Raw genomic sequence first — 11,822 nt, 5'->3', positions numbered from 1 at the left:
GAGGTTTTGTGTGTGAAGTTGCAGGGATGTGTTGTGCTTTGGCAGCTGCTGTGAAAGGTTATGAGGAATTAACGTGGAGAGTTATACTGAGAGCCGTATTTCTGTTGTACTGAAATAGCAGTTACTCGTAATTTACCTGGCAGTCTAGTCTCCCCAGCTGGTTTCCCCATTCCTCTTTCCTCCAAACTCGGTTGTGTTCTTTTTCAAGTTGGGAACTAATCTTGGAATAACTCACCAGAAGATTTGAGTCCCTGTTCACCTTGTAATTTCCAGTACTGAGCTTGTTTGTTGGGGTTTTTTTGTTTTGTTTTTGGGTTGGTTTTTTTTTTCCTGAGTGTTATTTCAATATTGTTCCTTTTTGGTTTCTTCACCAAACTTCCAGGTAGCCAGTTGGATGCCTTGTGGAAGGTTCTATAGTACAACAGCACTGCTGCCTCTTTCCAAGCTGCTGTCCCCATCAGAGCACAGAGGTTACACAAATCCATATTAATTGTCACAAATGGTATTTTTTTCCTCAGTTCTTGAGCAGCTCTCATGTTGATCAGCGTCCTTTTGAGGCCTTGGATTTCCTCGCACCCCTTCACCTTTTTGAAGGATCAGCCAGCTTGTTTTCCTGCAGTGCTCTGGGCCTTCCTCCAGCTGCCGATTATTTCTGGAAAAAGTGCATTAATGCTCCAGGGAAGCTCACTGCCTAACTCCACATGAAACTCTTCTGGTGTAAGTTACATAGGTGATCACTAAAGTTTTAGCTGTAGTACTACTAATAAGCATCATCTGAAGGCAGGGCTGGGGCAGAGGAGCCTGTACATGACTCCTAGCTTCTCCTCCAGCACAGCAGAGTTTTTCAGGAACGCTTTCATCTCCTTTACAATATTGAGTGTGCTGCCGTGCAGAAAGGTGCCTTAGCTCTTGTCCCAGCAAAGATCAGGGCCCATGGGGTTTGGTGCTGTCCTAAAGGGCTTCCAGTGTAGCAAGGGAAGCCCAGGCAGGTGGGATCATGAGAAATCAGCTGTCCTTGCTCCAGAAGAGGAACAGCTCACTGCAGCCCATTCCTGACAGCATCTGATGGACATTTCGTAGCAAAAAAAAAAAAGGACTCTCAGGCAAAGTTATCATTGCCAGAAGCAAGTGTTTCTAGTCTGTTGCCTAAATCTCCCCCGTGACAGTTTAAGTCCATTGCTTCTTGCCTTGTCTCCTGTGCACGTGGTGAAGATTTATCCTCCTTTTGTGGCTGTGTGGTTGGAGACTGGCCTGTCTGCTGTCAGAAAGGAGCCTCTGCTGCTGGGATGGGACCACATTATCCCTGCATATGCTTGTACAACTGGTTAGAAGATGTTGTCACCAAGAGCTGTGGCCCCAAAGCAGCCTTGCTGCAGGGACTGCTGAGACACAGGCTGCTGAAGCAGGACCACAGGCATTCCTACCGTGCTTCGGGTACCCCTGTGCTCAGCACTCCAGCTGCTGGCCTGGCCACTGGCACTTCACGGAGGGATGAAGGGACCACCCAACCCACGGTTTGTGCCATCTTTTAATGCCCTGCCGTTTTCCAGGCAGTGGGAGGAGCAGATACACCGCTGCTGGCGTCTCAGGATGAAGAACTGTGCTTACCTCATCCTCTGGCTGTAGCTGCAGGAGGAGGAGGGGAGGATCGCAGGGGATAATGAGAGGATTACTTACAGCCAGCCTTAAACGAGCCCTGCAGCTTGTCTTTGCTGCTTTCAGAGCTGGGGTGGAGGGGTGGGAGGGATAAGGAGGGATGATTTAGAAACAGGAGGCTGGGAAGTGATTTAATTAGGACGTTGGGCTGCTCTCTCCTTGGCAGAAGCCCACCACCCTCTTCTAGTGCTTGGGGCTCCCTTTTTCCTCCCTTGAGCATGGTCAGGGCTCAAGTATGCAAATGGGTCAGTTCCTGCTTATTTCAGTGTAACTTCTGTGATTAAACTGTCTCTGAAGCAGTGTTGGGATGCACCTATGACTCCTATCCCTTGCTGCACTTCGCCATGCAAGAGCCCAGCCATCCCTGCAGGAGCTCCCCCAGTTTGCATCGCTGAGGCTGCGTGGGCGAAAGCAGCGAGCCTGTTTCCTGAAGCCTCCAAGATCATCATCAGCTCAGTGCCGTTTGGCTTATCCCTGGAGCTGGGCTGGCTATCCCTCCACCGAGCCGCATCTCGGGGCTGGGCGTGGGGGGATGCCAGGCTAATTTGGTGTCTTTACCATTTAAACGATGGTGGGTAGTATTCCTGGCGTTGATTTTTCTCTCTAGTACAAATCCCATGTTATTCCCCCTCTGAATTTGCGTTTCAACTTGTCTCCTTACGCCTGCTTTGTGGGAACTCTCCTCCCAGGGCATGGCAAACCAGCACTGCCCTGGTAGCTCCTCTACCCTGACCTCCCAGTCCAGCAGTGGGGCTGGTGAGGCTCTGGCTGTCCCTGGCCACTGCCTGCCCACTCACACACTGTTTGTGGAGGATTATCATCCAGGGATCACATTAACCCTCTTAGCCCAGCCCAGGCACACATGTGCTGGAGCTGCTCCTGCCCCGTGGCCCCTAAAGCCCTTCCAGGTTCCCGGAGCCCCCAGCGCCGGCCATTACGCCACTGACCTAAATACTTCACTGATGCTTGTGATTAGATTGATTTCCATACAGTCCAGATAGGCTGATAGACCGTTTCCATGAATCCCAGAAAAAATGATTTTTATTTATATTTTTTTAAAGGTAATTTGGAGAAAGATACTCCTATGGAAAATCTGTGTACTATCAGCCAGAGTGAAACAGCAAGCGGTTGTCTCCCCATCCTCTATGAAACAAGGTTTGGTGAGCTGCGTATGGGGATGGTTTGCTTTTAAATCCGGCTGGATCACACTTGGGGGGGATACAGATGAGGGAACTGATGCTCTCCCTACATTTACGAGCTGCCATCTTGAGGCACTGCTGACACTGTTTAGTTTGGATTTTTTTTTTTTCTTTCTGCTGCTACAATTTTCAGGAACAAATCATTGTAGCAGGGCTCCCTTGGTGGCAGTGGCTGCTGACAGCCCCCTCTTTTTGTGTGTGCATTAATGGGTAGGCAATTTAAAATCAATTAATACATGTTCTGTGCCTGCGCAGGGCATGTTATTGCAACGGGATGGTGTATGGCACAGATGAACTGACCAATTTTGTAATCCTATTTAAAAAAAAAACAAAAAACGCAAGCGTGCTCAAGAGGGCATGCTCACCTCCCAGGCTGCCGTTAATTATGTTTCAATCCTTTAATTCCCTGCCAGCTGCATCCCCATCATTCCCTGCCTCTCCCTGGCTGTGCTGGGGGCTACCCTGTATCCACATTTGCTTTTCATGGCACAGCCTAAGCGGTAATTCCTCTGCATTTTTACAGATGAACATTTTAAAATAGATTAAATATCAATTGCTATGAGGCTCGTTCAACAACTCTTAGATCTTTGTCAAATTAAGGCTGATCAGGAGCTCACGGTGAGTGAGCCCAGCCCCAGCAACAGCTGAGAATATTTTGCAGTGTGATTTCTATTGACTTTCCTCCAAAAGAGAACAGAAAAATGTTTTGAACCTCAGCCTGTCCTGCTCTACTAGGACTTCTACTGCTCTTCCTCAGCCACCCGCCAGGCTCCCTTGCTCCTGATACATCACTACGGTTCTTTCTCCTCACTTTTATCCTGCTGACAATGGATTTCTAGCAGGCATTAAAAGCCAACAATTGATAAGGAGAGTTAAGTCTGTCTGCCTCCCCAGATACTTGTTGAATATTTTTTTAATAAAGAATGACTTTATCACAGGAAGGAAACAATGGTGAGGATGGGGGTGCCTGTGGGTTATCTCAAGTGACTCACACTTTAATTCCCATTATTTGCTCCGGTTCACAAGTTCTCCCATCCGTTCCGCTCGTAACCCTGGGCAGCTGTAGCGAACCTGCCCTGGTGCTGCTCAGCATTGTCCTTGGGGCTGGCAAAGGGGTTCAGGCCCATCGGGTATAGTTATATTTGTGTATCTCTAAAGCTCACCTTCCAGGCTACCTTTGCACAGCTGTCCCAGCCCCTTGGAGGTCCCAGTTTCCGTGGGTCCCACCGGAGCCCCTCCTCATGAACAGAACACCCATGTCAGAAGAGCAAAGCTGCTCTCAGCAGTGCCTTGTGGACCCTGCCAGGTGGTGTGCAGCTCACACGTGCCAGCCCAGCTCTGGGAGCACGTCACGGTGACTCCCTGTGACCTGTCCTGTGACTCCCTGTGACCTGTCCTGGCCCCACGATGGCCGAGAGCAGCCCCGGGCAGGGTCTGCACGCACCGGCCCACTGCTGCCCTTGCAGGGCTTGGGAGGAAGGTGGCAGTGGGTAGCGTGACCCTCCCCACGTGGACTGTTGGGGACACACTCAGCACAAACGACCAGAGCCATCACAGAACCAGTATTTATGAGGGTGACCGTGTCAGCCCATTGCTCACAAGCCACTACACAGAGGTGCCAAGCAGGGCCACAGCACGGCAGGGACACGCTGCTCCGTCGGCAGCAGCGGCAGCACAGGGAAGAGGCGGGACGCGGAGCAGCGCTGGCAGACGGAGGGGTTCACCCAGGGAGCCGGCGTATTGTACCGAGACCACCCATGGCCCCTCTAGGCCCCCCCAGGGACTGGCCAGCAAGAAGCAATGGGACCAGCTTGCCCACGGTCCCCGGCTCCTCACAGGATGCAGATGACGTTGCACGTCCAGCATGGCTGCAGGGAGCAGGGTGTCCACGCTGCAAGGCCTGGCAGTTCAGCAACCTCGTGCTCAACGGATTGTCTCCTCCATGTTTTCTTCCAAAACGCGCTAAACCCCCACCTCCCTTCCACTTTAGGCTGCTCATGGGCAAACCAGCAAGGGGTGGCTGCAGCAGTGCCGCTGGGGAACAACCCCACGACACCACAGCAGCCGGGGTGAACCCCAGAGCATGGGGGTGCTCGCCGGGGAGAGGGCAATACTGAAAAGCACCTGCAGAGCCCGTCTCAAGCCCGAGCGAGCCTGGGAGGGGTATCCTGAGGGGCTGAGCCCCCCATGCTGGGGCAGGCGGCAGTGCAGACTGTGCTGCTGGGGCGCAGGGGAAGGCAGGAGCTGGCTCCAGGCAGCCCAGCCCAGGGATGCTGCAGGGGACCTCTGGGGACAAGGCAAGAAATCTGGGGTCCTGAGTGCCCACACCCAGCTCAGGGCTGGGGCAAAAGCCTGGCCCAGCTGTGACCTTGCAGCCAGGCACAGCCCCCAGCCCCCCCCAAACAGCCGATGCCAGCGGCTGGGACGATGCAGTGGGGCTTCTGCTGTGACAGCCCACACCGGCCGTGTCCCTTCTCCCATCTCCTGTTCCCAGCAGCTCCTCAGCCCCAGCCTTTACGGAGCGTGGCCCTGGGGGTGTGGACGGCAGGGGTGCCAGCGGGGAAGCATGTTTGGCCCCTGCCTCCTTCTGCAGGTGGGCTGAGCAGGAGGCAGGGGGGCTCTGCAGGGCTGCAGCCAGGATGAGACCTAGGACTGGCGGCACTGGGCTGCCTGCGCGGGTCCCCAGGGTCCCTCTGCATCCCCAGCTGTGGATAGATTTGCTGCACGGTGCCTGGGTGCACCTGGGGGAAGGTGGCAAGGACACGGCTCCTCAGGAGCAGGGCAGGCACTGGGCTGAGACCCAGTTCCTGAGTGCTGGCGACGGAGAGGGAGGGAGCCAGCCCCCAGCCATGCTCTGCAGGGACCGGGTGGGGAAGGGCGAGCATCCTCATCATCTCCAGATGGAGCCACATGCCCAGGGCTGCCCCAGTGGCTCCTCTGTCAAAGGGAGCAGGAAGAGGAGGTGGGGGGGTCTCTGGCCTTGCTGTGGGGAGGGGGTCAGATGCTCCCATAGCCAGGTGTCCCCATCCCCTGAGGCGTCATCTCTTACAGTCCTCGGTGTCCGGCAGCCCGGCAGTGGGCTGGGAGCTGGGCTGGACTGCCTGCACCCTCTCCTCCAGGCTGCCGCTGGGGAACACCACGTAACGGGTGCTGACACGCTGTGGCCTGGGCTCCCGCAGGTTCTCCTTGCTGTGCCAGATGCCGTAACCGAAGTACACCAGCAGGCCTGCAGCGGGGACAGCAAGGGCAGTGGCTCGAGCACAGGCCGGCAGCTGGCAGGGATGTGGCCAGCATCCTGGCGAAGCAGCACAAACCACGGCGCCGGGGCGCTTGGCTGAGCTGCTTGCAGGAGGAAAAGGATCCCACTGCGTGCTGAGAGCAAGGGGAGCACCCCCAGAGCCTGGGAGGGGGAAGCCCCTCGCTAGGAAGGGCTTCTGAAGCCCCAGGGAGCTGCCTTGGGAGCCTTGTCATTCTGGTCCAGAGCTCGAAGGAGGATCCAGACCTTCACAGGAACAAGTCATAACACACTGGGAACCAGAGAGGGTCTGGGAGACCTTGGCTTCTGTCTCAAAGGGGAACCGGAGGCAGAAAGGGGCACGATGTGCTTTATAAACCCATGGCCAGGGGAGAAGAGATGCAGACGCAGCTGGCCAGTGCTGGGGCAAGCCCGGCTCCCCTCTCCCCTGAAGCATCCACCGCCCTCCCGGGGCTCACGTTGCCGCAGGAGCACTCACCTAAGAGCAGCCAGATGGCAAAGCGGAGCCACGTCATGTAGCTGAGCTTCAGCATCAGATAGATATTGAGGACGATGCTCAGCGCCGGGGAGAGGGGTACCAGGGGGATCTGTGGGAGAAAAGGAGCTGGGGGGCGTGAGACCTGCAGGATCACATTCCCCATCCTTAAAACCATAGAGACAAAAGCTAGCACTGGTAAATGTGGGGGACAAAGTGACCGTCCTCCTGGGCTTTCTGAAAATGACTTTTTTTTCCCCGGAGAAAAAGGCAGCCAAAAGGAACAATGAGGATCCAGGAGCTGGGAGCCAGGCTGGCAGGGTGGGCATGGGCACTGGGAACAGCCCAGAGGCATCATCGCAAGGACCAAACAAGCTTCCAGTGCAATCCAGAGCCAACATGGTCCTTGCTGGAGCAGCTGGCGCATGGGCACGGCAGGAACGTGGTGTTACCATCCACATGTCACACTGGGCCGGGGCCCAGAAGGGCTGGGAACCGGAGAGTCAGGAGCACAAAAGGCAACAATAGTGGTTTGGAGGCTGAAGAGCTCCACCATGCAGCTCAAGGGCAGGCCAAAGGCAGGAGTTGGGACATGCATGGAGTAGGGGGGCTGTGGGGATGAGAAGAAAGGAGCCTGGGGTGGGTAGGAGCAGTCCCATGGGATGGATGCAGAGCTGCTGGGGATGTCCTCTCCTGGGGACCAGTGACCATGCAGAGTGCCGCCACGGGCAACACCACCTCCCCGCGCCCAGAGCTTGCCACTGCCCTCCTCCCCCAGCAGCTGTGGTGCTTTCACCAGACTGGTGTCACCAGGCCTCCTGTGGGTCCACCAGAGCTGCTCCCACCCCAGCGACCCTGGCAGAGGGACTGATCCCGCCTGCGGCCCCGGCTGTACCTGGAAGGTCTGCGTGCTGCGCTGTTGCTCATGCGCCCAGATGAGGAGGAGGCTGAGCAGGAAGCCCAGGCTGAAGAGGACCAGCAGCAGGGAGTAGCTCCAGGTGGGCAGGTGGAGGTGGGTGTTGCCGAACACCAAGACGGAGCAAAGGCAGATGGCAGACACCATCAGGGTCACCACGGCCACTGTGACCACCTCGCCTGGGTAGAAGTCGCTGAGGAACTCCAGGTAGGGCTCGAAAGCTGCCTTCAGCTGTCCTGGCTCCCGGTGCTCTTTGCTCTTGTCCCTGTCCACCAGCTGGAGCTTGTCGGAGAAGGACTCATACTCCTTCAGCTCGCCGGTGGATGGACCCTCATGGGGCTCAGGGGTGGGCCGGCCACCAGCTGCCGGTGCAGGGACATCCACCTTCTGCTGCTGGAAGCGCAAGACGATGATGCTAGCAGCCACAAAGGTGTACGCCAGCAGCGTGCCAATGGACAGGAACTGCACCAGGGCTTCCAAGTCAAAGATGAGGGCCAGCAGGGCCATGAGCAGCCCGAAGACCACAATGCCGATGACGGGCACCTGTGTGCGGGGATGCACACGGGAGAAGACCCGAAAGAAGAGCCCATCCTCAGCCATGGCGTAGACAATGCGTGGCAGGGAGAAGAGGTTGCTCAACAGGACCGTGTTCATTGCTGAGGGATGGGCAGAAGAAGGACCCTGTCAGACCCAAACCACCCTGGTGCCCAGCCCCCATTGCAAGCGAGGTGGGCAGCTTCCGACGCCGCTGCCTGTACTCACCACAGATGGAGCCAGCGGCCACCAGGAACCCTGCCCAGGCGTAGCCCCTCCTGTAAAATGCATCTGCCAGGGCAGAGTCGGGGTCCAGCGTGTGCCAGGGCACCATCAGCGTCAGCACCACCGACACCAGGATGTAGGCCCCGGTGGCCAGCCCCAAGGAGAAAGCAATGGCCCTGGGGACAGCCTTCTGCGGGTTCCTGGCCTCTTCGCTGGAGGCCGCGATGACGTCGAAGCCCACGAATGCGTAGAAGCAGGTGGCTGTGCCGGCCATGATGCCCGACAGCCCGTATGGGGCAAAACCACCCTCCTGGGCACTCCAGTTCTTGGGCTGGGCCAGGACGAAGCCCATGATGAGAATAAAGAGGATGACACCCATACTGATGGCCGAGAAGACATGGTTGAGCCAGGAGGACACTTTGGCCCCAAAGGAGATGAAAGCGGTGGCTACCAGCAAGATGGCAGCCGCCAGAAAGTCAGGGTAGTGGGCCAGGAATGGCACCTGCCAGGTGCCCACGTGGGTCTCCGTGAAGTTCTTGATCTTGTGGTTGAAGATGGAGTCCAGGTAACCGCTCCAGGCCCTGGCCACCGCGGCTCCCCCAATCATGTACTCCAGCAGCACGTTCCAGCCGATGAGGAAGGCCCAGATCTCACCCACAGACACGTAGGTGAACATGTAGGCAGAGCCTGTCTTGGGTACCCGGGCTCCAAACTCAGCATAGCAGAGAGCAGCCAGGAGCGAGGCAAAGCCAGCAATGATGAAGGAGATGATGACGGCAGGGCCAGCGATCTCCTTGGCCACAGTACCTGTGAGGACATACAGCCCGGAGCCCACCATGCCCCCAATGCCCAGCAGCGTCAAGTCAATGGTGGAAAGGCATCTGTTGAAGGACGTCTCCATCATGTCGTCCTCCAAGGTCTTCACTCGGTTGAGTTTCTGGCAGAAGCGAGTCAGGTCGGTGGAGCGAGGCAGCCATCTGGCCATGGTGGAGGCAGGGGGCCCTGCCCTCCGGCAGGGCGAGGGGTCCGCAGCAGCGAGACCCTGCCTGGAGACCTGACAGAGGAGCAGGAAGGTGTGAGCATCCCCCCCTGCAGAGAGCTATTGGGTGGTGGGGACTGGGTGGAAAAGCTACCGGGGCACATTTAGGGTGTTCCCTTGCTCCTCAGCTCCTCAGCTCCACAGCCACCACAGCCGCAGAGCGTGTCCCCCTCCAGGGTGGTGGCACAGGACAGCCAGCCACTCTGCGCAGGGACCCGTGCTTCACGCCAGCTGGGAGGGAAACCACAGCACCCGCAGGGCAGCACCTCGCAGGCTTTTCTTTTTAAAGCAAAGCTGCATTAAAGCCCAAATTTATCTCCAGCCCTGATGAAGGTTTCTGTGCTGCTTCCCCTCCACCTTATTTAACATCTACCGGACCATCGCCCTGGCGTGCCTGGAGCCCACTGAGGGGGTACAGAGCATCTCCCAGCTCCCAACATCCCACTGCATCCCCAGGGAAAGCCCAGGCGTGGTGCAGAGGCGTGCATCAGGAAGCCCAGAGCAGCTCCGTGAGGACGTGGGAGTCCCCGGCCAGACCAGGAAACACATCCAGTGTCAGGATCGGCCCCAGCTGGCAGCTGCTGCCCGGAAAGCAGGACAACGGGAAAGCGGGACAATGGGAAAGCGGGACAACGCAGCTCTGGGGACCTTCAGGTGCCACTTCACAGCTGCTCCGTGGGGTGGTCTGTGGTTCTGGTGATGCTCTCCCCTTCCAGCCGCCCTCCTTCCCATGCCAAGATAGGTGTCTCCCTGCATCCCCAAACCACCGGTCCCGCTCGGGGGGCCGGTGCCACTCGGTGCAGCCCTGCTCCCTGTGGGTCCATCTGCCTGGGAGGCCAAAAGGTCCTGCGGAAAGGCCACCGCGAGCCGACAGCATGACGCTGGCCCGTGGGGACAACAGGCCTGTTGTCCCCAATGTGCTGGCTGAACCCCTCCCCCAGCATTGGGGTCCCCAAGAAGGGAGGGGCTGGCAGTATCAGGGTGCCCGACCCCAATATGCCCGAACAGCCGCAGCCGGGCAGGACGCGGAGCTCGACGCCCGCTGGGGCAGGGAGCATCCCGCCCGGGCTGGCAGGGGGTGGTCGCGGGGCGGGGGGATGGGGACACACAGCTGAACCGGGGCCGGTTCAGCCTCTGCATTCACCCCCGGGTGGGGAGGGGAAAGTTTCGCCCCTGCTCAGCCCCACCGCGCCCCCGCTCCGCGCCCAGCCCCGGCCCCGCTCCCCCGAGCCGCAGCGCCTGCCCCACGCCCCGGTACCGGTACCGCTCCCGGGAGGCCCCGCTCACCTGCGCGGGCGCGGCCGGGGGCTCCGCCAGCGGCCCCGGCCCCCACCTGCTCCGCGCCGCCGCCGCCGCCGCCCGCCCCGGCTCCGCCTCCCCGGCCCGGCGGAAGGGCGGGCACCGGCTGCGGGGACCCCCCCCGGGGCGCGGCAGGCGGGGGCCGGGCGGCTCCGAGCCCCCCCCGGGGCGGGGGCTGGGGAACAGGGGGGGCAGCCCCGGCCCCCGCGGAGGGGCTGGCGCGGTTTTGGCAGCGCACCGAGACCCGCGGGGGGGACGTCACCCCCACGGGGTGCGCAGCCGGAGCCACCGTCAAGGGGACAGCGGAGGGGTCATCCCAAATCCGGGATACGGCTCTGGCTGGAGCCAAGGGCTGGGACCCTGCTCCGCTCCTCCTGGGCTGTTCCAAGGGGAATCGGCCCCTACCCGCTGTGCGCCGGAGCTGCCGCCTGGGGACGGGGACCTCTGTGCCCAGATCCGCCACGTAGCAGCGGAGGTACGGGGGAAAGCGGCGGAGGGGCAGCAGCAGCAGGAGGCTCCTCGCCAGGCCCATCCAGCTCATGGTCCTGCCGCCCAGGAGCGAGGAAAGCTGGTGAGAGCACAAAATGCGAGCAAAAGTGTGGATGTGGTGCTTCCACCTGGCTCCAAGCGTCTGCAGCTCAGGGAATCGCCACTCTCCATCTCTATAGCAAAAGGCATTTATTTTCCAGAAGTGCCTCACCTCCGCTTGAACCAAGAAACCTTTTTTCCAGCCCCCCCCAGTGAGGAGCTTTCCAAGCAGTCACCTGTCCCACCTGAACTTGCCTTTTACAGGCTCCACATAACACCCCAGCTGTCACACTTGAAGGGAGCAAAATCCCTCCCCATGTCACCTGTAGCTTTATTTCTACCCTGTTCCCTCTTGGGCACCTTGTTTTCAGATAGAGGAGAGCAGCTTGGCTGGGAGGGGTCCCCCGATGTCCCCAGAGCTTAGCAGAGCCTGTTCCAGCTCTACTGTACCCTTCCCAGGATGAAGGGACCTGTGTTTGGGTGCTGGTGCATCAGCAACTTCCCAGCAGCAAAATGGTTTTCATTTTCTTCCCTGCTTCCTTCCTAACATTTCATTTGATTTTCTGATGGCTACTGAGCACTAAAGCTGGTGTTTCCATGGACCCATCAGTCATCAGCCCAAACGTCACTCCCGAGTGGTAATGATCAACTCAGAGCCCACCATGCGACACGAAGGGCTCCCACCTACATCAATT

The 11,822-nt window shown here is 58.5% G+C and overlaps 1 protein-coding gene across 1 annotated transcript; it reads right to left on the bottom strand.

Moving 5' to 3' along the window:
* Positions 1-4,404: 4,404 nt before the first annotated feature.
* Positions 4,405-10,677, bottom strand: SLC7A4 (solute carrier family 7 member 4). Its single transcript, XM_040607435.1, has 5 exons — positions 10,588-10,677; positions 8,265-9,315; positions 7,482-8,158; positions 6,590-6,698; positions 4,405-6,081 (listed from the first exon to the last, which is right to left on the bottom strand). The coding sequence occupies exons 2-5, from the start codon at positions 9,244-9,246 to the stop codon at positions 5,894-5,896; spliced, it is 1,956 nt and encodes a 651-aa protein (XP_040463369.1). The 5' UTR covers positions 9,247-9,315; positions 10,588-10,677; the 3' UTR covers positions 4,405-5,893.
* Between the last annotated feature and the right edge of the window lie 1,145 nt (positions 10,678-11,822).

The sequence above is a fragment of the Falco naumanni genome, chromosome 1, assembly GCF_017639655.2.
Source record: "Falco naumanni isolate bFalNau1 chromosome 1, bFalNau1.pat, whole genome shotgun sequence".
NCBI lineage: Eukaryota > Metazoa > Chordata > Aves > Falconiformes > Falconidae > Falco > Falco naumanni.
The sequence above is the reverse complement of the archived record's forward strand: the minus strand, read 5'-3'. Positions and strand labels throughout refer to the sequence as shown.